Source organism: Thalassophryne amazonica, chromosome 4, assembly GCF_902500255.1.
Source record: "Thalassophryne amazonica chromosome 4, fThaAma1.1, whole genome shotgun sequence".
Lineage (NCBI taxonomy): Eukaryota > Metazoa > Chordata > Actinopteri > Batrachoidiformes > Batrachoididae > Thalassophryne > Thalassophryne amazonica.
In genome coordinates this window covers 5602171-5628804 of record NC_047106.1, presented here as the reverse complement: position 1 = coordinate 5628804, position 26634 = coordinate 5602171, and the positions used below count along the sequence as shown (strand labels likewise).

General features: G+C 43.1%; 1 protein-coding gene across 1 annotated transcript in view; it reads left to right on the top strand.

Moving 5' to 3' along the window:
* Window positions 1-26634, top strand: part of LOC117509313 (seizure protein 6-like) — a 458377-nt gene that overhangs the window by 172476 nt on the left and 259267 nt on the right. The window contains exons 3-4 of the mRNA XM_034168976.1: window positions 4536-4542; window positions 18608-19051. Of these exons, the coding sequence (XP_034024867.1) occupies window positions 4536-4542; window positions 18608-19051 (451 nt within the window). The remainder of the gene's footprint in view (window positions 1-4535; window positions 4543-18607; window positions 19052-26634) is intronic.

The window sequence follows — 26634 nt, the reverse complement described above, 5'->3', positions numbered from 1 at the left end:
AAGACTAAAAAAAGAGAGAAGAGAAGCAGCTGCTATAAATACACCACATCACAGGTGACCACGCCCACACGGTCACTGTTAGCGGGAATATGTAAAAACATGGCTGCGTTCCAGAAACCTCATCAGAGACGGAACTCAGCATGAAGTCATTTTCGACCTCTGAGCCTTCAATGCACTGAATAAAAAATCTTCCGCAAAATGTGGGATACCTTCATTACGTACATTAATTCACACAGTCACCAACAAGACGTATGTGAAAATCCAGGAGGAGTGTGAAAATCGGTGAATGTGAGTCATCACTGTAAAGCATTTTGACCACAAAAGCGACATATAAATGCAGTTTGTTTGCCATCACCTCTCATCACTGACAATGATTCAATACGCACCTCGATATACTGCCAGCGACGTGATACATGATGATACTGACGTTACGATACCATTCACCCCTGTTCCCAACTCGATGCGATTTCATATGCATTTGATGCCGATTCAATTAATTTAATTTAATTAGCTTATAATGCACCAAATCACAGCAAAAGCCGTCTCAATCAATCAATCAATCAATCAACTTTTTTCTTGTATAGCGCCAAATCACAACAAACAGTTGCCCCAAGGCGCTCAAGGCGCCTTACATGAAACAATTCAACATAAAATTTAAATAAATAAAAATGAATAAAAAAAATTCAAATACATAATTAAAAACAGAAGTAAAAGAATAAAACAGATAAAAAAATAAAAACTATTCATAAGAAAGAGAATAAAAATAGGTTTTGAGTCTTGACTTAAAAATGTCCACAGACTCAGACTGCCTCACGGTCGCAGGAAGACTGTTCCACAGGGTGGGTGCACGATACGAAAAGGCTCTTTGACCTGCTGACTTCTTCTTCACCCCGGGAACACAGAAACATCCCGCATCCTGCGACCGCAAAGACCGGGCCGGGACGTAAAGTTCCACCAGATCAGCCAGATAAGATGGCGCCAGTCCATGAACAACCTTATAAGTCAATAACAAAACCTTAAAATCTGCTCTCACAGAGACAGGGAGCCAGTGCAAAGATACCAAAATGGATGTGATATGTTCAGACCTTCTGCTACGTGTCAGAAGTCTGGCGGCAGCGTTCTGAACCACCAGCTGAAGACCCCTAATGCTGGACTGTGGTAACCCTGAAAATAAAAATAGAACATTACAATAATCTAGTCTAGAAGAAACCAAAGCATGAATCAGGGTCTCAGCATCAGCCATGGACAGGATGGGGCGGATCCTCGCTATATCTCATGGATAGTAAAAAGCAGTCCTAGTAACATCCCTGATGTGGAGGTCAAAAGACAACATGGTATCAAAAATTACCCCAAGTTTCCACATTTTGTCCGTATGATGGATGACACACGAACTCAGGCTGAGCGCCAGCTGGTCAAACTGATGCTGATGTCTCGCTGGACCAAGAACCATCATCTCAGTCTTATCAAAGTTTAAAAGTAGGAAGTTACTAGACATCCAACTTCTCACTGATAGAAGACAGTCCTCCAGGGATTTTATGAGAGTGAGATTTCCCGCATTTATCGGCATGTACAACTGAGTATCATCAGCGTAACAATGAAAGGCAATCCCAAAACTAAAATATCAGGTAATCTAGCCTCAAGTTCAGTCATAGTTGAGGATTTAATACGACGCTGCAGTAGTAGACAAGGTTGTTGTTCCACTAAACGTGGCAATGTAAATGTAAACCTGATAAGTGAATGGTCAGAGACTATAGATGCGAGAGGCATGATGTCGATATTTGTGACAGCAAACCCACGTACAACAACCACATCCAGGGTATTTCCACTAATGTGTGTTGGGTCCTGAATGCATTGCTGGAATACTAAAGCATCCACAATTTGCATAAATGATTTGCTAAGGGGATCAGAGAGCTTATTTATATGAATGTTAAAGTCACCAATAATCAAAATGTTATCTGCACTAGTTGACAAACTAGAGATGAAAACACCAAATACATCTAAGAAATCAGAATATGGGCCAGGAGGCCTATAAACAGTGACAAAATAACATAGCTGAGCTCCAGTTTTATGACCCTGACAGTACTTAGCATCATGGGCATAATGGAGAGTCAGATACTCAAAGGAATTATATTTGTTACCCCCAACACCTAATAAAGACAACCTCGATTTGTAAATAAAAGCAACACCCCCGCCTTGCGTCACACCACGAGACACGTGACTAAATGTGTATGCAGGTGGACAGGCCTCGTTCAGAGGAAGGAGAGTTGTGGGTTTGAGCCAGGTTTCACATAAGCCAATCATATCTAACTGATGATCCATGATTAAATCATTAATCAACAAAGATTTCGAGGACAATGATCTGATGTTCAGGAGACCCAGGGTAAGGACCTCAGTGGGGATGACAGTCTGACTGTTCGGAACCTGGCAAAGCAAGTCCAGGTTCCGAGAGTGCCACTGGCGCACATCAATCCGGCGAAGTTGTGGACGGCCGGGCCAACAGTCCTCAGAGCCGACCAGCGGCACCAAGCAGGCTTTAACTGGATCCACAAGGCGCCAGGGCAGCACAGACCCTGCCATAATTCTGTGCACAGCTCATCCAGACACCAAACAGCAGGCCAAACAGAGCTTCAGCTTCACCAGTCGGCCACTTCGATTCCCTTATTGATACCTCTTGTGAATTTTCTGTGTACTAAAAGCAGGCTTTACAGGTTTTCTATGTCAGCAACATTTTATTGAGTCTTAAAATAAATCAATATGAAATTGGTCACTGAATCCTTGATTTCTCGACATAAATAAAAATCAATAAAATCTGTACATGGTCACTGGATCCTTGATGTACAGCTCCAGACAGGGGTTTACAGAAAACCCACTCACGCTGACCAATATCTGCTCTTTGGCTCAAACCACCCCCTTGAACACAAGACACAAAAGGCTATACCAGCATCGCAGAGAGGGCGCCAGTGGACCTCAGTCTGCAGTTCATCTCCACCTTAAAGACACAAACGACATGTTTGAGGACAAGGAAGTTAAAATCTTAGCCAGAGAGAAGAAATGGTTTGAGAGAGGGGTCAAGGAGGCATTGTATGTGAAACAGTTGAAACCCAGCCTTAACCGGGGAGCGGGTCTCAGACACACTTTGTCCCCTGTTTACAATGGGGTACTTAGGTCAAACCAGTTTCAGTCTTTTGTTCATGGTAATGAGTCATTCACGTCATCAGGAGAGTCATCAAGGGAGCCATCAGGAGAAGCGTCAGGGGAACCGTCAGTCCCATTGTTAGGAGGGACAGCTGCCCTGTCATTAGGAGAGTGCTAACTAGACCACAATAGATGCTAATTAAAGCAATTGTTTAGTCACTAGCCAATAGCAGTCTGCCCCTCGGTAGGTTAGGTTTAAAACTCCAGCTTTTGTTGGCTTCTGTTTGTTCTTCTCTACAAGGGTCAGACAGAAGTCAGACTACCAGAGCAAGAATTTTTGCTGAGGAAGCTTCTGCGATTTGAAGCAAAACGTCCTCACGTCAAGCAACCCAATCTAGTCGAAGATTCAAGCTTCTCTACTATGGAAACCACCTGGACAACTGAGAGCCTTCACAGAAACAAACTCCCAGTTGTTGCACCGTTCTTAATTTATATGAGGTCTGTTAGAAAAGTATCGGACCTTTTTATTTTTTTGCAAAAACCTGATGGATTTGAATCACGTGAGTATTCATGAGCCAACCTTGAACCTTCGTGCGCATGCGTGAACTTTTTCACGCCTGTCGATTGCGTCATTTCCTGGTAAGCAGCCTTTGTGTGGGACATGTGCAGTGGCGTGCTTGGCGGATTTTTATTTCAAGGAAAAAGACGGAACGACTGGAGCAGCGCTGCATCAAATGTTGCCAGAAACTGGGCGACAGCCAGGTGGAAACCATTCGGATGATTCAGACGGCTTTCGGTGACTTTTCAGTCATGTGACTATCTGAGAAATTGTGGAAGAGCTGGGCATGTCACCGCATGTCCTGTGAGACTTCAACACAAAGGCGCTTTTGCCCCCCGCCATCGGCAGCTTTGTGCCAAAGCCATTGGAATGAATTTCACCGCCACTCTTTTCATGGCCAAATCTTCTGTCACAGTGGAATGTACCGAAAAAGTGCTGATGTCCACCTCTTCTGCAATTTCTCAGATAGTCACATGATGGTCCCGCATCACTACAGCGTTCACTTTGGAAATGATCTGGTCTTTTCAGCATGTTGATGGCCGACCGGAGCGTGGCGTGCTCTCCACCGTTGTGTGGCCGTCTTTAAACCGGTTGTACCGCTCCTTAATCTGTGTGATGCACAGAGGATCGTCACCGAAAGCCGTCAGAATAATCCGAATGGTTTCCACCTGGCTGTTGCCCAGTTTCTGGCAAAATTTAATGCGGTGCTGCTCCAGTCGTTCCATCTTTTTCCTTGGAATGAAAAAAACACGGCACGCACGACACACACCTCACACAAAGGCTGCTTACCAGGAAATGACACAATCGACAGGCGTGAAAAAGTTCACGCATGCGGACGAAGGTTCAAGGTTGGCTCTTGCAAGCACATGTGATTCAAATCCATCAGGTTTTTGAAAAAAATAAAAAGGTCCGATACTTTTCTAACAGACCTCGTATAATTCAGAATCAAAAGAGTAGACAGGAAGGGCGGAGCCACATGTGACATCCAGTCAGAGGTCATCTTGATAATAATTACAATAAGGAGAACAGTGTTTGACCAAACCTTCATCGACTGCAGTTGATTAAAGACGAGTTGATCTGACTGGATTCCAGCACCAGGTTTTACAGTATGAACCAGCATGAAGGGACTGGCTGGTTGCCGTGGATTACCTCTGCGAGACACGGGGTGTGTTTGTGTGTGTGTGTGTGAGACGTGCGCCCGCACAGCTTTAGTGTGTGCCTCGTATTGTTCCGGCACAGTGTCAAAACACACATCAGGCTAGATTACAGACCTGCATGTGTGTAATATTAATGACAAGCGCACAAGGACGGCGTTCGTATTGTGAAGACAAACTCCAGACAGAATATTACAGTATTCGGTGGTACTCTGGAGGAACCTGAAGTACTTTAGATGTCCTGCTACGACATCCTGACTTTATGTGCTTCAGGTTGTCTGTGATTAGCTGCACGTGTCCACTGAGCTCGTGACTCTGTGACCTCGTCACAGATATTTCCTAATGTCACAGGCTGAGGACACACAGACACAAATCAGTGAGAAAAGTTTTTCCCACAGCAGAGCTTAGCACCTTGTCAACCTCTTGCCTGGTAAGAACTGAAGTAGATAGCTTGTCTATCTAAGTAGCTATCATAGCATGGCAAGAACGAAGTAGAAGAAGAAGACTTGGTACATCCTGTATAGTCCTAGAAGCACATGGATGCTGCTCCTTAGCCCCAGATTCTGCTGTGCAAAAAGGATAAGACCGTCACTATGTCCCAGTTCAGGACTAGCATCCTTCTAAGGCTGCGTTCTACAGAGATTTGAGACTGAGGACACCAGACCTACCGTTCTGAAGTAAGACTAGACAACCAAGCCCATGGAGGAGTTTGTTATGGTGCTATGAGCTTTTCCTACCCTAACCCCCCGTAGCCTGGCAACTTTGACAGGTGCATGAGACAAGTTTGTGTAGTGGGCATACCGTATTTCCTCGATTAAATGCTTGGGCTTTTTTTTTTCAAACCAGGCTGAGTCCCGGGGCCTAAACGAGGCAGGTCTTTATTCAAGGCAGATCTTTATTCAAGACCTGTCTTTATTCAAGGCAGGTCTTTATTCAAGGCCGGTCTTTATTCAAGGCCGGTCTTTATTCAAGGCCGGTCTTTATTCAAGGCCGGTCTTTATTCAAGACCTGTCTTTATTCAAGGCTGGTGATTAGTAACAAAATGCTGGTTGCTGCCTGCACTCTTAACATGGTGTTACGTTTCACACATATCCCTGGGTGTGACGAACCAAACACAACCGCTTTAGATCAGAGGCCTCTGTGTGCCCTCTCTGCAGCTGGAAGTGCACCTCCCAAACATCAAAACAATGGAGATTGTGATTGGTCACTTTTCTTGTTTCCTCTCCTGTCATATTTTAAACGTTTTGCAGTTCGCACACCGATTACATTTTGACCATAGATCAGATAGAGGAACGTGTGGCAGAAAAGAAGTGGGGGCTCGTTGAAGGACACACCGGTCCAGAAAAAGGGAAGCAGGTGGGGAATGACCAGGAACCATAGACTGCATATACACCAGGAACTGTGCCAGTGCCGGCGGAAAGAAAGTCCTGCCTTGTTCTACATTTCGCGCCCCGGCAGTAAATTGCATCAACATGAAGGAGAACTTGAAGGCAGCACAGTGGCTTAGTGGTTAGCACTGTTGCCTCACACCGAGAAGGTCATGGGTTTGATTCCAAGCTGTGGCCTTTCTGTGTGGAGTTTGCATGTTCTCCTTGTGTTTATGTGGGTTTTCTCCGGGTGCTCCGGCTTCCTCCCACATCCAAAGACATGCAGGTTAGATGGACTGGAAACTTTAAATTGTCCATAGGTGTCTGTGGGTGTGTTTGTCTATGTGTGGCCCTGCAACAGACTGAGGTCCTGTCCAAGGTGAACCCTGCCTCACGCTCTATGACCCACACAACCCTTAATTGGACTAAGCGGTTGATGAGTGAGTGAGTGAAGGAGAACTTTTAAAGGGTTACGCTCACTGAGTTACATAGTTGTACAACCCCTGGCAAAAATTATGGAATCACCGGCCTCAGAGGATGTTCATTCAGTTGTTTAATTTTGTAGAAAAAAAGCAGATCACACACATGACACAAAACTAAAGTCATTTCAAATGGCAACTTTCTGGCTTTAAGAAACACTATAAGAGATCAAGAAAAAAAGATTGTGGCAGTCAGTAACGGTTACTTTTTTAGACCAAGCAGAGGAAAAAAATATGGAATCACTCAATTCTGAGGAAAAAATTATGGAATCACCCTGTAAATTTTCAACCCCCAAATTAACACCTGCATCAAATCAGATCTGCTCATTGAGATTGACCCTATGTGCCTTTTTCCAAGGAATGTTTTTGCAGTTTTTGCTCTATGGCAAGATGCATTATCATCTTGAAAAATGATTTCATCATCCCCAAACATCCTTTCAATTGTCCAAAATATCAACATAAACTTGTGCATTTATTGATGATGTAATGACAGCCATCTCCCCAGTGCCTTTACCTGACATGCAGCCCCATATCATCAATGACTGGAAATTTACATGTTCTCTTCAGGCAGTCATCTTTATAAATCTCACTGGAAAGGCACCAAACAAAAGTTCCAGCATCATCACCTTGCCCAATGCAGATTCGAGATTCATCACTGAATATGACTTTCATCCAGTCATCCACAGTCCACGATTGCTTTCCCTTAGCCCATTGTAACCTTGTTTTTTTCTGTTTAGGTGTTAATGATGGCTTTCGTTTAGCTTTTCTGTATGTAAATCCCATTTCCTTTAGGCGGTTTCTTACAGTTCGGTCACAGACGTTGACTCCAGTTTCCTCCCATTCGTTCCTCATTTGTTTTGTTGTACATTTTTCAATTTTTGAGATATATTGCTTTAAGTTTTCGGTCTTGACGCTTTGTCTTCCTTGGTCTACCAGTATGTTGCCTTTAACAACCTTCCCATGTTGTTTGTATTTGGTCCAGAGTTTAGACACAGCTGACTGTGAACAACCAACATCTTTTGCAACATTGCGTGATGATTTACTCTCTTTTAAGAGTTTGATAATCCTCTCCTTTGTTTCAATTGACATCTCTCGTGTTGGAGCCATGATTCATGTCAGTCCACTTGGTGCAACAGCTCTCCAAGGTGTGTTCACTCCTTTTTAGAGCAGATCTGATATGATGCAGGTGTTAGTTTTGCTCAGCTTCTGCATGATGATTGGATGATCTGTCTCAGGCTGAATCCCTTTTTGATTGACAGCAAAATGAGCGAATCAGCGATCTTTTGGTGTAAACATCCGTGGGAGCATTTTTTAATTTTCATTCTGTTCTGAATTGAACCGGAGACTTTCCTAATCCTCTTAGCGGCATTTGCTTTGTTAAAAACGACTAGCGACAAATCGAGCTTCTATTTCTGGTGGGGTTTTTTTGTAGCTGCTTGTGTTTGGAGACTGACTTCTATCACTCTTTCTGACTTCTATCGCAGTTTCTGTTCCTACCGAGCAGCGGGTGCTGCTGAGCTCCTCCACCGTCACAAAGCACTCACAGGCGGACAAACTTCACACTAGTCTCGTGCCAGTCCCAGCTAGCTCAAGCTGCACATAATGGCAGACAATTTGAATGTTGTGGACCGGATTTTGGCGAAGCCATTTGATAGTCTTCCTTACGAAGAAAAACTTAGAGTTAAACAGCAGGGCAGATCAACTCCTCAGATTAATTTGGTGCAAAAGGTGGAGAAAAGTAACAGGTCTTTTCAGCTGTCCTGGTATGACAAAGTGAGCTGTAACAAATAAAATGTACTGTTGGCCATGCCTCTGGATGAAACCATCTCAGGGATGTGTTGTCTGGTCAAAAGTGGGTTTGGGGGATCTGCATACAAAAGGCATGAAAAAGGTAATGAACATGTGAGTGCATGTGTAAGGTTAAGCTGCCTGGGCAGAGTCAGGGTTGAGCATGTAATCAATGAAGGCGCTGGCATTCAAGTAGCAAAACATAATGAAGCAGTTAAACAAAAGAGAGCTTTCCTAAACCGCCTTATTGATGTGACTTCCTTGCTTGGCCGTCAGGAGCTGTCATTTAGGGGGCATGATGAGAGTGTTGAATCATCCAACAAGGGGAATTACAGGGAGTTTAATGAAACATTAGTTAAATATGACTCTGTCCTGGCCACACAATTCCAGTCATCAGCTGTGTTTTCTGGTATGTCTCATGCAATCCAGAATGACTTGATCTCTGCTCTTTCAGCCACTGTTTCTGATGAGATCAAGGATGAAATCCAGGCTGTTCCCTTTTTTGCATGGCAGGTGGATGAAACAACTGATATAGCTCGCCATGCTCAACTCTGTCATTGTTCACTATGTGGATAGGGCAGGTCAAATTCAGGAGCGCTTTATTGGATTTTTTGATGTTTCTGGGGGAAGAGATGCTCAGTCTGTTTTTGAAGTCTTGAATGAGTAAGGTTGGTAAGGTTAGACCTTACTGTGTGAAGTGCCTTAACGCAGCTTTGTTGTGATTTGGCGCTATATAAATGAAATAAATTGAAAATTGAATGGAATTGGTGGGAGGATGGCACTGAGTAAGGAATCTTGGTATTGTTTGGGACATGAAGGATTCACCTGCTGTGTCCTTTGCTTTTGTGGGAAAGACGGCGGGTGCATTCTAACGAGTCTTCAAAATAAGGCGGACTAGACTCAACACTATGACACATGAAGTCAACAAATGCAGCCTTCGAAGGATGTGCCCTCTGAATTGGGACACAGCCTGTGACTCTCCCTGCATGGGATGGTGGTCCATCACAGGTTACTTCCCTAAAAATAAAAATAACTTATAACTTATTTTCCCTTTCGTATGGCTAGCATCCTGGTATAGTTTTGTTTTACGCTTTTTACTCTTTTAATTCATTTTATTAGGAAACGGAATGTGCCACAGCCTCAGTGTTATGTAAATTCTGGGTCTTTTAATGAAGCTTAGGGCTAGTGGCCAGCGATCACCTTAGGATCCTGTTTTTCTTGTTTAATGCTGACAAATTATACAGTATTTCTTGTCTTTCTGACGCCTGATTCTGTTTTTTTCTCTCTGTTTAAGGTGCAGCTCCATCCAGAGATGGTACGGTATTTGTGCTGAAAACACTCCTGTCCTGTGCACCAACAGCATTTCTTGTATATTTGTTTTGTGAATTGTTCTATAATTTATGTTTGTATCATGGCCCAAGCAGAGGGTCGCCCCTTTGAGTCTGGTCTGCTTGAGGTTTCTTCCTCAGAGGGAGTTTTTTCTTACCACTGTCCCTGTGTTCTTGCTCTGGGGGTTAGTAAGGTTCGACCGTAGTTGTGTGAAGTTGTGATTTGACGCTATATAAATGAAAATACATTGAAATTGAAATTGATCGAGGCTGGTATACATTTACAGCTGCATGGACTGAGGCAGTGCAGATGGTGTCTTCGGACAGGATTCAAACCTGTGTCTACGGGTTGGATGCCCCAACTCTTTATCCCGCTGATCTACCTGTTCTACCCTGAGATAACACACACACACACACACACACACACACACACACACACACACACACACACACACACACACACACACACACACACACACACACACACACACACACACACACACACACTCATCATCATCAACCAGGGCCACATATAGACGCACAAACACATTCACACCCACATGCACACTTATCAGCAGTACTTTGACCAACAAAGGCAATACAAAAGACACTGATGCTACAAATTAACTGAAGTTATTGTACTTGGCCCCACAAATCTTAGAAACATGGTGTCTAACCAGATCCTTACTCTGGATGGCATTACCCTGACCTCTAGTAATACTGTGAGAAATCTTGGAGTCATTTTTGATCAGGATATGTCATTCAAAGCGCATATTAAACAAATATGTAGGACTGCTTTTTTGCATTTATGCAATATCTCTAAAATCAGAAAGGTCTTGTCTCAGAGTGATGCTGAAAAACTAATTCATGCATTTATTTCCTCTAGGCTGGACTATTGTAATTCATTATTATCAGGTTGTCCTAAAAGTTCCCTGAAAAGCCTTCAGTTAATTCAAAATGCTGCAGCTAGAGTACTGACAGGGACTAGAAGGAGAGAGCATATCTCACCCATATTGGCCTCTCTTCATTGGCTTCCTGTTAATTCTAGAATAGAATTTAAAATTCTTCTTCTTACTTATAAGGTTTTGAATAATCAGGTCCCATCTTATCTTAGGGACCTCATAGTACCATATCACCCCAATAGAGCGCTTCGCTCTCAGACTGCAGGCTTACTTGTAGTTCCTAGGGTTTGTAAGAGTAGAATGGGAGACAGAGCCTTCAGCTTTCAGGCTCCTCTCCTGTGGAACCAGCTCCCAATTCAGATCAGGGAGACAGACACCCTCTCTACTTTTAAGATTAGGCTTAAAACTTTCCTTTTTGCTAAAGCTTATAGTTACAGCTGGATCAGGTGACCCTGAACCATCCCTTAGTTATGCTGCTATAGACTTAGACTGCTGGGGGGTTCCCATGATGCACTGAGTGTTTCTTTCTCTTTTTGCTCTGTATGCACCACTCTGCATTTAATCATTAGTGATCGATCTCTGCTCCCCTCCACAGCATGTCTTTTTCCTGGTTCTCTCCCTCAGCCCCAACCAGTCCCAGCAGAAGACTGCCCCTCCCTGAGCCTGGTTCTGCTGGAGGTTTCTTCCTGTTAAAAGGGAGTTTTTCCTTTCCACTGTCGCCAAGTGCTTGCTCACAGGGGGTCGTTTTGACCGTTGGGGTTTTACATAATTATTGTATGGCCTTGCCTTACAATATAAAGCGCCTTGGGGCAACTGTTTGTTGTGATTTGGCGCTATATAAATAAAATTGATTGATTGATTGATTGAAATTTTTCTTTCAAAGAAAAAGATGTTTCATATCCACATCTCCGCCTTTGTGCTGTAACATTGAAGCAGCAGATAATGACCAAACTCCATCGTCATTGCAGGATTCTATTCCGTTAATTTGCGTTGCGGCTCTCAGTCGGTCTGGTTTTCTTAAAAATGTGGTGCGTTTTTTTCCCGCTGTTTCCCCGAGCTGGCTGTAAAGTGCCGCCACTACAATAAAGCCTGATTGTTTGAAGCAGATAGCTATTAGCTGCAGAGAGCGGGTGCTATTATGGTGGAAATGAAGCATTGTTAAAGAAACATAAGACGTCCCTGGTCGGATGATAGCCTCCTGAAGAGGGTCTAAGATTAGATCTCACAGGTGCACTCTAGAAGGGAGTGCAGATCATTACACTGAAGACTTATGGTGATTCATCAAATCTCCTTGGGAAGGAATATTAAGTCTTATTACGAGTCGGATCCTGGGGGGAGAATCCACCAATGTGAGCACTTTGGGAGAATTGTTTGGGTTGTAGAGTTTGCCGGTCTACAACAGGTCTTCAAGCTGCCAGCTGAATCACAGCGGCACCTCAGACACACGCGGAGGAGGAATACGCCTAAAATCCTGCTCTGATGGATGACGTTTCTGTAGAGCTGAGTCAACACTCCTGTCTGCCGTGCCGAGATGGACCTTCATGTCAGGATGAACTATAGCGGAGCGAAGCCATGAACACCGAGAAATGGAAAATGTGATTGAATTTCAGAAGAGCTTCTGCTGTCAGAAATGGCTGCAGCTCTGCAAAATAAAACCCAAATTTACACACAAAGAAGAGTCGCTGGCGCATCACGTATTCATACTGTGCGGTGTTGAATTTTCTGAAATTCATAGGAATCAGGTTGTCGTGGAGCAGGCATCATAAAGTTTGTGTCGGCCTGAACTGGGACAAACACAGGTCGAGCTACGAGCAACAGTCACACAGTTTAAGGAGCGCAGGACTTTAACTAGAAAAAACAAACAAAAAAACAACTTTAGTGTTTAAGTGTCACTGCTGTAAGAACGCTGACAATAATGAGTGCAAATACACCGGAAGTAAAAAAAACAAAATACAATTTCTTCTCCTAACATGACTATATTATCCTGATTAAAAAATGTACTTGTTAGGACAGTGAGGAATTTCTTGTTATCCTTGCTAACAACTGTAATAGTGACTGCAATGGTGACAGTTATTATTGATTATCTGGTGCCCCCTACTGTCACTGGTCGCGTAAATGGTAAATGGACTGCATTTATATAACGCTTTTCAATCTGCATCAGATGCTCAAAGCGCTTTACAATAATACCTCACATTCACCCCAATGTGAGGCTGCTGCCATACAAGGAACTCACTACACACCAGGAGCAACTAGGGGATTAAGGACCTTGCCCAAGGGCACTTAGTGATTTTCCGGTGAGGCTGGGATTTGAACCGAAGATTGCCTGGTCTCAAGCCCGACTCTTAACCACTAGACCATCACCACGTTTCTGGTGATTACAGTTTCTGAGGATTACAGTTTCTGAGATAGCCTCCCCCATGTATTAGTATTTCATGTGGTTTCATTGATCTCTTGTGATTGTTTTACGTGTCAGATTATCTCCATATTTTCAAATAAGCTCCCCTGTTAAATACATTTTTTGTGCTTTTATTTTGACATCTCTTCCATGTTTACTCTGTGTAGCTTTATTTCGTGTTACTGGTTTCCGGTTCACATGCCTCTGGCCCTCTGCACTTCCACAGTTAATTATACTCAACAAAAATATAAATGCAACACTTTTGGTTTTGCTCCCTTTTTGTATGAGATGAACTCAAAGATCTAAAACTTTTTCCACATACACAATATCACCATTTCCCTCAAATATTGTTCACAAACCAGTCTAGATCTGTGATAGTGAGCACTTCTCCTTTGCTGAGATAATCCATCCCACCTCACAGGTGTGTCATATCAAGATGCTGATTAGACACCATGATTAGTGCACAGGTGTGCCTTAGACTGCCCACAATAAAAGGCCACTCTGAAAGGTGCAGGTTTATCACACAGCACAATGCCACAGATGTCGCAAGATTTGAGGAAGCGTGCAATTGGCATGCTGACAGCAGGAATGTCAACCAGAGCTGTTGCTCGTGTATTGAATGTTCATTTCTCTACCATAAGCCGTCTCCAAAGGCGTTTTAGAGAATTTGGCAGTACATCCAACCAGCCTCACAACCGCAGACCACGTGTAACCACACCAGCCCAGGACCTCCACATCCAGCATGTTCACCTCCAAGATCTTCTGAGACCAGCCACTCGGACAGCTGCTGAAACAATCGGTTTGCAAAACCAAAGAATTTCTGTACAAACTGTCAGAAACTGTCTCAGGGAAGCTCATCTGCATGCTCGTCGTCCTCATCGGGGTCTCGACCTGACTCCAGTTCGTCCTCGTAACTGACTTGAGTGGGCAAATGCTCACATTCGCTGGCGTTTGGCACGTTGGAGAGGTGTTCTCTTCACGGATGAATCCCGGTTCACACTGTTCAGGGCAGATGGCAGACAGCGTGTGTGGCGTCGTGTGGGTGAGCGGTTTTCTGATGTCATGTTGTGGATCGAGTGCCCATGGTGGCGGTGGGGTTATGGTATGGGCAGGCGTCTGTTATGGACGAAGAACACAGGTGCATTTTATTGATGGCATTTTGAATGCACAGAGATACCGTGACGAGATCCTGAGGCCCATTGTTGTGCCATACATCCAAGAACATCACCTCATGTTGCAGCAGGATAATGCATGGCCCCATGTTGCAAGGATCTGTACACAATTCTTGGAAGCTGAAAATGTCCCAGTTCTTGCATGGCCGGCATACTCACCGGACATGTCACCCATTGAGCATGTTTGGGATGTTCTGGACCGGCGTATACGACAGCGTGTACCAGTTCCTGCCAATATCCAGCAACTTCGCACAGCCATTGAAGAGGAGTGGACCAACATTCCACAGGCCACAATTGACAACCTGATCAACTCTATGCGAAGGAGATGTGTTGCACTGAATGAGGCAAATGGTGGTCACACCAGATACTGACTGGTATCCACCCCAATAAAACAAAACTGCACCTTTCAGAGTGGCCTTTTATTGTGGGCAGTCTAAGGCACACCTGTGCACTAATCATGGTGTCTAATCAGCATCTTGATATGGCACACCTGTGAGGTGGGATGGATTATCTCAGCAAAGGAGAAGTGCTCACTATCACAGATTTAGACTGGTTTGTGAACAATATTTGAGGGAAATGGTGATATTGTGTATGTGGAAAAAGTTTTAGATCTTTGAGTTCATCTCATACAAAATGGGAGCAAAACCAAAAGTGTTACGTTTATATTTTTGGTGAGTGTATTTGCTGGCCTTCACAACCTCTCACACTTGTGTTACCTCCTTGCCAGATTGTCCTGCTCGCTCCCGTTTTTTCCACAGCGTTGCCTCTGTGTTGCTGAGCCATGCTGCCATTCCTGAACCTTGCCTGCTGATTCCTGATTTGGTTGACTGGTTTGACTGATCTCTGTTCAATGACCCTCTGCTTGTATTTTTGATAACTCTTCTGCTGCTCCCTCGAAAGAGACTGTTGCCTTGTTGGACTGATTGCCAGTGTTCCTGACCTCAGTTTGTGAAAGCGACCGATCCCTTGTGTCTGTTGGTCTGAGAACTGTTGCAATTAAACTCTGTGACACAACCTGCTGGAACAATGGTAATAAACCACCTGTTACTGGCTGTTGTGTTGTTAGACTATGTGTCCTTGTCTTTTATTGTCAGTTATCATATCGTTACCTCTCTTTCTCATTTTTCCTCCGTGTGTGCCAGAGGGCTTTTTTGACATGATGGCCTACAGCCTGTATCACAGTACGGGACAGAATATAATATGCCCCTGAAATATTTTTTGAAGACCAAATCTGTTTTTTTTTTTTCTTTTTCTTTTTTTTTTTTATAAAATGTATTTATTTGAAAATATATCCATATCCATAAAAACATAAAGAGTGGAATAAACAAAGAGTAGTAGAATAAAGCATGCCCACTGGCCAACCTCGGCTCGTGAGAACATCATGTCAGTCAGCCAGGGGAACTTTCTGTACATACAGGACTTCTTAAATGAAGGGATGAGGAAATCAATTATTGAGAGTTTAAAAGACTTCGTCTTTCACTGTTTTGATGGCAATTCCTGGACCCCAGTTATGACACAATGTTTGCAGCTGCTGCGAACTGCAAGGACGATAAAGACAAAGGCAAACTGTGCTGCGCTCTTTCTTTATTATGATGAAATCTCTCCTGAGGAAAGCTGAGTAACGAAAATAACATGACCCATTTTAAAAATAACACTGCAGAAGGAAAACAGTTTGTTTTGTGCCAGTAGCAGCAGTTCACAGCAGCGCAAAGGATTCTGAGAGAATGTAAAGATAAATAATTGTTCATTTATTGTGTTATTTGAGAATATTTTAAGCTGGTTCTTGTGGTGAGCTTGTTAAAGTTGTGTAAATTACTGAGATGTCAAAATGAAGATGCATCATTCTACTGCATAAGTGTAAATTGTTTCTCAGAGACTGATTTTAGTTCTTGTTTGGTTATTAGGAATGGTTGCAATCAATACAAAAACACTCAAAGAATTGTTTTTTTTTTATTTTTCAAAGAACTACATGTGTACTTTTTAATTTTTTTTTAAATAGTAACCATTATGCTCCAGTATCAAAATAGAATTAGGAAAAACCTCGTTATTTAGGGTGCCCCCTATGATCCATTGTCACTCCTAGCGTTAGTGATGGGCTGGTTCTGATAAGGCCTCACTGAAGTACCAGTTTCTAACTATGCTGTGAAAAATAAACAGGATCCAAGTTTTAATGAATCCAACAAGTGTTTTAACTGACTGTCACTCTTAGGAAGTGGGAGGGGTCCTGAGAAAATGGGAAGTGTGACAAATTTGCTAACGTGTTGGGTTGAAATGAAAACCTGAACCTACACGGGTTGAAATCACTGACCTAAAGGGTCACAAGGAGTTGGACTATTAACATGTTGACCTGGGTTCAATCATCCCAGTCCACCCAGCTATAACTGGGTACTGGCTTTGGAGGAACCTAAAAGGGACTGGTGTCACATCCAGAGAGAGTTGTAGAGGGAAACGTGTTTCCTTACCGTGCATATGACAAAAGCTTTGAATCTTGAATATATATATATATATATATATATATATATATATATGTATAATTTTTATTTTTGGTTAAAGGGTTGGGCATTTACAAGTTTTTGCTTTTGCCCACACCCTGGCACATGGGTGCATTGTTGGATTACTTTCCTTCTTTGTAAGTTTTTTGTTTTGGATCTGTGTGTGCTGAATAAGTTCATTCATTTATTCATTCATTCTGACTCTTACCCTCTTCACGCTACAGCATCTGGGGATCAACACCAGCACAAACTGGACAGGTTTTAGCAGCACACATTTTGGGCTACTGTTTCTCGAGAATGAATCCTTTCGGTAGAGGGTCGTGGTCTGAGAAAACCAAGGGGGTGGATCCCTGTTTTGGAAGACACAGAACCACCTCTTCTGGATTATGCCGACTCTGCTTTCTCTGTCATTTAAGGGCTCGGTCACACGGCACACAACGATTGCTGAACGAAGGAAAAAAGTCACAAAGTGTCGATGATCCCGTCACCGAAAAGCCTGCGAATCAAGACCGAAATAAAACCGAAACTAATGCAAACATCGACCTCGACGCTTTAAACAAAATCAAATCAAAACATGAACGTGACCTGCAGGGGCGGGATCTGGTTGTCTTGACAACAGGTTTGTCTTCACAATAACAACGTGTGCGCACACGCACACTGCAGCCACAAACATAAAATAGTTACAGTAGTTGATAAAACGTTCTTGCCGCTATTGTTTCTGTATGACAACGTTGCTTTTCGTCCCACAGATGGACGAGTCATGTTCAGCTTGTTGGATCTTTAGTTATTGATCTGTTCAGATATTGTCAATATTCATGCAAGATGTCAGCTTTGGGAGGTTGGACGAAGTTGGACAACAATCAAACGGAGCACTGATGGTACGGGAACTACGCAAATGATGAGGAACCATCAAGACAGAAAGCAAAATGGAATACGGATAAATTGAGGTTGTTGTCGGGATTCTTTCACATTTTTCAACGGTTTGAAAATTCTGACAAAGCGCCAGCTACAGGAACGAAGCTGGACAATGGTTCAACAGTGTCTCCGAAAGTCAGCGTAAGTCCAGATTTCTTGTTTCTTTTTGGCTTCAAGGTTTGTCGTTAGTGCCGTGTGACCGGAGCTTAAGATAGCTTTTGGTGTCGCTGTGGTCCACTGTGTGGATTTCATGCTCTGGCCTGAGGAAGGAAGTGTGTGCATTCATCAGCAGATGACCACCCGCCTCTGCTGGCTTTTGCATTTTCCCGCTAACATTGTGTGAAGAGAATAAAATGGTTTTTGTGAAATAATAAAATACCTTTAACAGCACCGATTTTGGGGTTGTGATGGCTGCGCAGTGATTTTTTTTTATTTAAAAAAATGTGACTTTGTAAAGTGTCTCTGCAGGACATATTCAGACTACAGTGGCTCTGCAGGGTGAATTTTGTACACCTGACCTGACATATTGTGTTCAGCTAATTGTTCTGATATTATAGCGATGGTGTGAAAATCTCTCTTTTGCTCCAGTTTGCAAAAAAAAATAAAAAAATAAAACTGGGAATCTGAAACTTAATTGCAACAAAGGCAAAATGCCATTGGAACAAAGAAATCGGCTGTGGTGTTTCCAGCCTGTATTTGAGAAACGTGTGATGACCGTCACTGGCTGCTTGCTGTAGCACCATCCTCCATCATTATCCAGTTACAATTGGATTGGCAGGATCCGGAAATGGCTGTGGATGTGACGGTTTGAGCCAAAGCGGAAAACAGATAGGAAAATCAAGCCAGAGCTGCTGCACCTGGCCAAGTAGTTATTGGTATGAAACAGAAGTCTCATCCAACCATGTCTTTTTTTCTTTTCAGCATCTTCGTCTGAGGATGGCCAGTCTGTCACTCCAGGGGTTCTGCCGGACAGTGGGGCCCGTCTGTATACCGCCACCCCGGACACAGGCAGAAGGCTCCCAGTGGTTACCACTGCTCCGCCTTTCAACATCCCATACCACCATCCTCCGTTCCATGTGAATCCGCCACAACACCAGGCGCTGCTCAGCCTTCAGGATCAGCCACACTACTTCAAGGACAGTGAAGGTTCCAGCACCCAGTTCTCCAAAGCTCAGCCTTCCTCTGCCACCACACCATCCAGTGTTCGAGTGGGTAACAGCGATGAAATGGGTACAGATGAGGGAGTCGACAGTTCAAATAAGCCTTTACTGGAACAGAAAGTGAAGGCGAGCAGTGATGGAGACGTGGAAGAGGAGACAACAACCTCCACCATCACCACCATCACCACCACCGTGCAGAACCCAGGTAGAACCAGAGTCTTCAACTCCTGAAGTGAAGCTTAATTTCAATTTTAATTTATTTCATTTATATAGCACCAAATAACAACAAACTTGCCTCAAGGCGCTTCACACAAGTAAGGTCTAACGGTGCCCTGACACTTGCATGACTTTGATCCGCGCACTTGCATGCACGTCGTCGTGACAATTCCACCTGCTGTGTTCCCAGCTGGACACCGTGCTTTGGTCCACCGGCTGCCACATGCTCTGTGCTGGACGCCGCGTGTATAAAATAATTATTTCATAGTGGATTAATGATTTTGAAAATGGCTCTAATCACTTCCTGAATCACAGAGGACCGCTACAGCCGGAGCCATTCGTGCGCGTGTGCGGAACGAGCTGGAGAAACCCTTTGGAGCCGTCTAAAAAGGTAATTATTTGTCATGTTTACATTGTCATGCCTTGATAAAACAGTTGCATGTTCTTGCCTTCTTGTGTGCAGCTGTAAAAGTATGTTTATGATGGATTTAACATCTTGTTATAATCGTTCACATAAGCTGAGCTCTGATGCAGTGCACCGACGCAACCACTCACACTGTTCACTTCTTCTTTACTCGACTTAATAAGCTGCTCATAGTGTTAGCGAGCAGATCGCACCACATTGCAGGACATTTATGGGTGAACGATTTTTTTGAACATTTCAAAATTCTCTTTGCGCAGTTGCACCGGCGCACCTCTCACGTTCAGTCTACACCCGTTAAAGATGAGTTTACTCTCCTGCACGACACAGGGCGTGCAAATGCGTGTGTCAAAGTCATGCAAGTGTCAGTGCACCTTAACCTTACCAACCCCTAGGGCAAGCACACAGGTGACAGTGGTAAGGAAAAACTTCTTTTGAGGAAGAAGATTACTTCTCTTCCTTTGAGAGATTTTTTTTGGGGTGGGGGGTGGCTATTGATTTTGTATGTCCGTAGGCAATTCTTCTTCTTTTAAACCAATTAAAATGTTGCATTGATAGATGGTTTTCCATTGTGGTAAAATTTTATCGGCAGTCTGTCAGTCATAGTCAGGTCCAAGCTGGACTGTGACTCACGTTTTGTGATGTGGCATCTGAGCACCACCATCATGGAGCTGAAGTGAAACAATCCAGATGTTCTTGTAGTCTCAACCATCAGCTTTGATTCAAGGGGTTTAACAAAAACATCACATTAACCATTTAGGAAATACAGCCATTTTTACACACAGTGCCTCTATTTTCAAAACCCAAAAGTAACTGAACAAACTAACAATAAACAATTATTTTTTAATACAAATCATAACTTTTATGGCCAGTTTTCTTTAGACAAGTCAGAGGATGGATACATGAAGATTCACTAAGAAATCAAAACAGTTTGGTTCTGCATGGTAAATCTGTCTGGAGTAGGCAGTTCTCAAAAACTAAGTGACGGTGCAAAGAGACGAGTGAGGGAAGCCACCAGCTATGCATTGTGCAACTTCTCTTATAGTGCAGCAGATAACTGAAACAATCGTGAAAATGGTGATACAAGCACCAAAGTTGGCACAAATACTCCTTAGACATTACTCTTTTGAAAAAAATGACTGGCCACTTGAATTTTCAATAGGCAGCCAGGTAGGGGTCAATTGAAGAATTACACAGTGGTCAAAATTAAAAATGCTCAAATCATTTTGAAAACTACAGCACATTATTTGTCTGATTGTAAAGATGCCAAAAAGGTATAGTTTGGACTATCTATGACTGAATGATCAGGAGTTATGGGGTAAAAAGAGCAAAAATGGTGACAAAGGTCAGTTTCAGTTTGTACAGGGGTCAAAAGTTAAAGTTCCTTCAATTTTGATAAAAAGTGATGCAAATTATTGGTTGAGCTAATAGGATTAATAAATGGAGTAGTTTTGATTTTGTTGAATGTTTAGTCTCCAAAGTAAAGATCAAACAAGGTCAACGTCTATTGGATTCTAGTATGACATGTGACATATGTTACCCCATAACATGATAACTAAGCATGATACATGGTCCAAACTATTCCTTTTTAAAACCCTGTTGACTCAACTAATAAATTGCATCATTTTATACCAAAATTGGAACAATTTTAACTTTTGACCCCTGTACAAACTGAAACTGACCTTTGTCACCATTTTTGCTGTTTTTACCCCATAACTCCTGATCATTCAGTCATAGATAGTCCAAACTATACCTTTTTGGAATCTTTACAATCAGACAAATAATGTGGTGTCGTTTTCAAAATGATTTGAGCATTTTTAATTTTGACCCCTGTGTAATTCTTCAATTGACCCCTACCTGGCTGCCTATTGAAAATTCAAGTGGCCAGTCAGTTTTTTCAAAAGAGTAATGTCTAAGGAGTATTTGTACCAACTTTGGTGTTTGAATCACCATTTGCACAATTTTACTCAAATATTCTCTTAGCTGCTGCACTATTTATTATATAACTGAACAGAGAAGGGTTTTCTCAAAGAGAAGATGTGACATTTCATCTACAGATTGCGAGACGTGTGCCTGCATCTGACTCTTTCTTGTGTTACCCAAATGTAGTTGGGGTCATGAATATGCTGTAGAAAAAGCGGATCTGGTCTAATTCATTCCAGATTGACCATACTGGGTCAGATCTCAGAGGTTAGTGTAGAGTAGTTTCTCACTGCTACTTGGCTGGGAGGCTGCTGAAGAACACCAGGAGATGCAAACGTTTCTCCACTTAGAAGTCTGGCAAAAAAAAAAGTGTCAGATTCCAAAGAGGGTCAACCGGACCCGACCCACAGCAACTGGGAGCAGCCAAATGCAAAATGAATAAATAAGAAAATACATGAATAAATAAAAATAAAAGAATTTTAATTGACAATGTCAAAGTGGTGATTAAAACTAGCATTTACTATGAAACTCACTAAACACAATCATAACCCTTATTTTGTTATAATCATGTTTTAGTGTGTTGAGACCTAGAAGACAGCCATCCTCCCTCATCATCTTTGTGTTGAGGTTGGTTATTGTCATTGTGTATTCTGGCTGGAGGAGCAGTCGGTGGGAAGCAGAGGGCAGGTGACTCATGTTGGGACTCATGTAATAAACTGAATTGGTGATGAGCTTTCATGTTTCAACATCTAAGCTGTTGGTAAGAAGGTAGAGTCTTCAATGGTGTCAGGTGTCCGAGAACGTCTTCTTAAGTCGTTCAATCACAGTTAGTGAGTAAAGATAGGAATCGAGAACTGGTTCCAACCTTTTCAATACATCGGAATCCTAGGCCTTAGATGCTATCAAGTCTTAGGAATGCCTGCATGTCAGGATGACCAATTCCACATCTAGCAACAAGCAAACCAGTGACAGTGATCCTGAAAATCTGTGCAGGTCCACTTTTTATCACAGGCATCGATAAGGGAATGGATAACGGTACTACTATTTATAAAATCTAATAAAATCTTGTTTTTAGAGAGGAGGTGTTGTGTAAGGCTTATAATTCCATATGTGATGCTGGGTGGGACAATACCAGCTCTTTAGCATAAGGTGAGCTCTGGACACAGGAAAATCAAAAAGTCATGACCTTTGGAACAGTGAAGACTTTTCACCAGATCTGGAAGATGCATGTTTCCTGAAGATGCACAGATTGCCACATGGACAAACAGGCAACCAGTTTGTCTCCTGTTTGCGCCTACGGTACCAGTTAGTTAAATATGCACATTTTTTGAACAGTTAAAGAAAACTGGAGTACCTGGAGAGAACCAGAAACACTGCAATAACATGCAGAGACGTCCCAGCGAGGCTGGCCAGCCGAATACTGCTTTGGAGTAAATTATTCTGCATATACCAAGTTGTCAGAAAAGGGTGGATTGTCCCCTCTGCGTCGGAAAGAGTTACTGTCACAAGTGGAGTGTAGTTCAAGTATCTCAGGGTCTGAGCCAGACAGTCAGACTCTCAATTTACCAGTCGATTTACGCTCCCGTCTTCACCTATGGTCATGAACTTTGGTTAACGACCAAAACAATAAGGAAGAATAAGGTCAAGGAAATGAGATTCCTCCTTCGGTATCTGGGCTGCCACTCCAGGACATGGTGACAGAGTGCTCGGCTATCCAGGAGGGACTCTGAGTAGAGCCACTGCTTTGTTGGGATTGAAAGGAGCCAGGTGAGGTGGTTTGGGCATCTGGTAAGGATCCCGTCTCCAGGAACACCCAACTGGAAGGAGGCCCCAGAGACGACCCAGAACACACAGGATGATATTTCAAAGCTGGCCTGCTTGTGTCCCAGGATCCCCTGGGAAGAGTTACAGGACTTGGCTGAGGGTAGTGAAGTTTGGGACGAGCTTCTTTGTTTACTGCCCCGTGACTCGGACCCCGAAAAGTGGCAGAAAACAAATGAACGAATGAACATACCAAGTTGTTGCTGTGCACGCAGGTGTGTACACGTGCCTGTGGAGGATCATTTTTAGCGCTGTGGGTTTTAGCAGCGTGTTTTGTGAAGGAGCTCGTGCTAACGTGTAGCGTGTGAACAGTCTCACTGCATCACACTTGCTTATTAAAAGAAACCTGTTGGGGGAAAAACGATGTAGGACAGAAACTCTGCACTCACCCACTCACTGTCAATCATTCACGCTTGTTAAAATGCAAAAATAAAGTGTCTTGTTGCCGCAGGTCGTTTGCATGTCAAGTGAATGGAGTAGAAACAGCTCTGCAAAAAAGTTCACACTTTGAGAGAAATGTCTGAAAATGACACAAATTAAGGAAACCAGGCAAGTATGGGAGCAGGCACATCCAACCCTAACCCTCCCGGATGGCAATCACCCAGGCAGACAGCCGATCCATTCCCACTACAGCCTGACTGATATGGATTATTTTGGTGGGGGGCAATATGATATTGATATTCGGAGTAAGAATTTCTGATATCAGTATATCTGCCAATATATGTGATTCCAAACACTTTGTTATCAAACCCCAATGATAAAGAAATGTAACTGTCACCTCTATCTATTTCTCCCAACCTTTCACAAAATATATGAGAAAGATATTAGATTTATGTATAAATACGGTGTTTTGGAACATGTTCAGCCGTATTAGATTATTTTCTTTGAGTAAACAACCAGCGGACTCACACTGGATCAGCATTTGCATAATATAGACTTCTGGTATTTTAGCCCCGCCTAGCTGGCGGCAGGGTGACTGGAAATGAATGGCAAGTCATCGGTTTGTCTGTGTCGCTTGTAGCCAAGGTGACGGTAAACTAAGAGTTACTTAGACGACCTTGGAGGACAAGTAGCCAAGGTTCTGGTCTATGAATTAAAGACAGCAACATCCATCATGGATTCTGTCTCATCGCTGTGGAACCCCAGCAGCAGGGCAGAGATTCCCAGTTTGATCCCGTCCTCCATGAGAGCAATAAACAGGAAAAAAGAAAAACAACCAATGGGGCTTCACCACGATATGTTTGTAGGGGCCAGTGAGGCTAAACTAGCCTCGCTGTAATTATGGAAGCTTATTGTCCATCACCATATAAAGGCCGCCCCATGTCAACTTAAACGGTTGTGATTGGCCCGGTTGAATTTCAGTTTCTATGGAAGGGAACCAAACTACTTTATTTTCTGGAGTATAAGTAGCACCTGGTACAGAATGCTTCTTGAAGAGGAGAAACCCATGTATAAGACCAAACTAGTAAAAAATAAAAAACAACATACTGTTGAAAATACAGTAATCTGAAGGGGCAAATTAAGTATGAGCTCTCAGATTTGTCTGGTTCATGCGATCACGTCCTACTATTAAGGACAAAAAGCTTTCTCTGTGGTGTCATCATTTAGATATGGCATATTTAAAGTGTGTATCACTAGTAAATAAAATGTCTAATGAGCTGACTATTCTAACTAAATAAAGAATGGTGAAAATATTAACGTATTTAGTTTTATTTTTAATATGAATTTTGGTGACATCTCAGATTCTGCCTCTAAAATTAATGGGGTAAAACATCATTTTTACATTGTGAAATCAGAGGGTTTTTTTGTGGACTTTGACGATGAAAACATCAAAATGGTTCAAATGTGTATTTTGCAAGAATGTAGTCACAGGACTAGTGTTGCTTATTAGGTGGACAGATTTTCCAAAGATACTATTTTGAGGACTCTGTAGGCTCACATTGAGGACCTCAACGGACCAGACCCTGTGTTGCCAACCAAACGGTCCCCCCTAAAAATCGGTCCATCCTGCCTTCACTGCACGTCGTTTCAAAGCATCAGCCGCAGTTCACCAACTATCGCCTCGTTTCTGCTTCAAACTGCCTCCAGTCATCATCTATCTCAGCGACAGATATCTAAAGCTTTTGTACAACAATCATTTCCACATAAATTCAGCATTATTTCATCATAAAGGATGGAGGAAGCGATCAGAGAGTCGTAGCAGCATGTCCAAGTCCGGCGTGCTGCTACGACTACGTCATTTCTGCCTAAAACGGCCTCATTTCTGCTTAAAACTGACTTTAGAATGATTTAAGAGGTTTTACTTGTCATCTGTTAGTTAATAATCACATTATTCCCTTTGATGGTTTTGGATGAAGAGAGTCAGACTCAGAGAATCAGACTCAGACGTACTGCTGTGGTCCAAAATGACGTATGCACAGTGAAGGCAGGGCAGACCAATTTTTAGGGGGTACTGTTCGGCTGAAGCTAGCTCTGGGAGTGTGGAACATCACCTCGCGGTGGGAGAAGGAGCTGGAGCTTGTGCGGGAGATGGAGCACTGCCAGTTAGATCTGGAGGACCTCACCTCCATGCACAGCCTCAGCTCCAGAACCACTCTGCTTGATAGGGGTTGGACCTTATTCTTCTCTGGAGCTGGCCAAACAAACAAACAAAAAAAAAAAACCTCCATAGAATTTAACTTCTAAACAGTCATCAAGAGAATCCATTTCAAACCAGAATACATCCAACAATTTAGTGGGTTCATCTGCAGCAGCCATCTGCCGTCTCTCTTATTAGATGTTATCAAAGGATGTTTTTCTTTTATGACTGCAGCCATGCCGTCTCCACAGCCTCAGCTAATATCTTCTCTATTTGCATGTCACACAAACACACAGCCACAGGGCTGGAATAAATTACAGCAGCAGCGCTGCTTCACTAACATTTAATCAACAGGCCCGAACAGGGACGGCGGCGGCAACCCTCAGCTATATGAAGGAGGTGGATGGGGAGAATAAATCTGAGAGCTCAGACTTCTGTGTGGAGTTTGCAGGTCACGAAGGGCAAAATGGGAACAGTTTGATTAATCAGCTCATCTCGGTGCAGAGCGAAAGGCTGTGCACAGAATCCCAGTCAGAGCCTGGCACCCGGGCTCCGGGTAGCGCCGTAATAATGCTGCAGTGGGCTCGAAGGTGAACCGCGGGGGGATGTTCTGCACAAGGAAGCACTTCAGCTATAATTTACTTTTTAGCCCAGACAGAAGGAGGGGCAGAGGTGGTGCAGCAGAAACCCTCAAGGCCACCAGAAAATATTCCATCGTGATGGAGCGGTTCGACACGTGGTGAGAGATGCAGCCAGAGGATCGGAGAACAATAAGAACCAAAAATATTTCATATATAATTTGTTAATATACATCCATGCCTGCATTGAA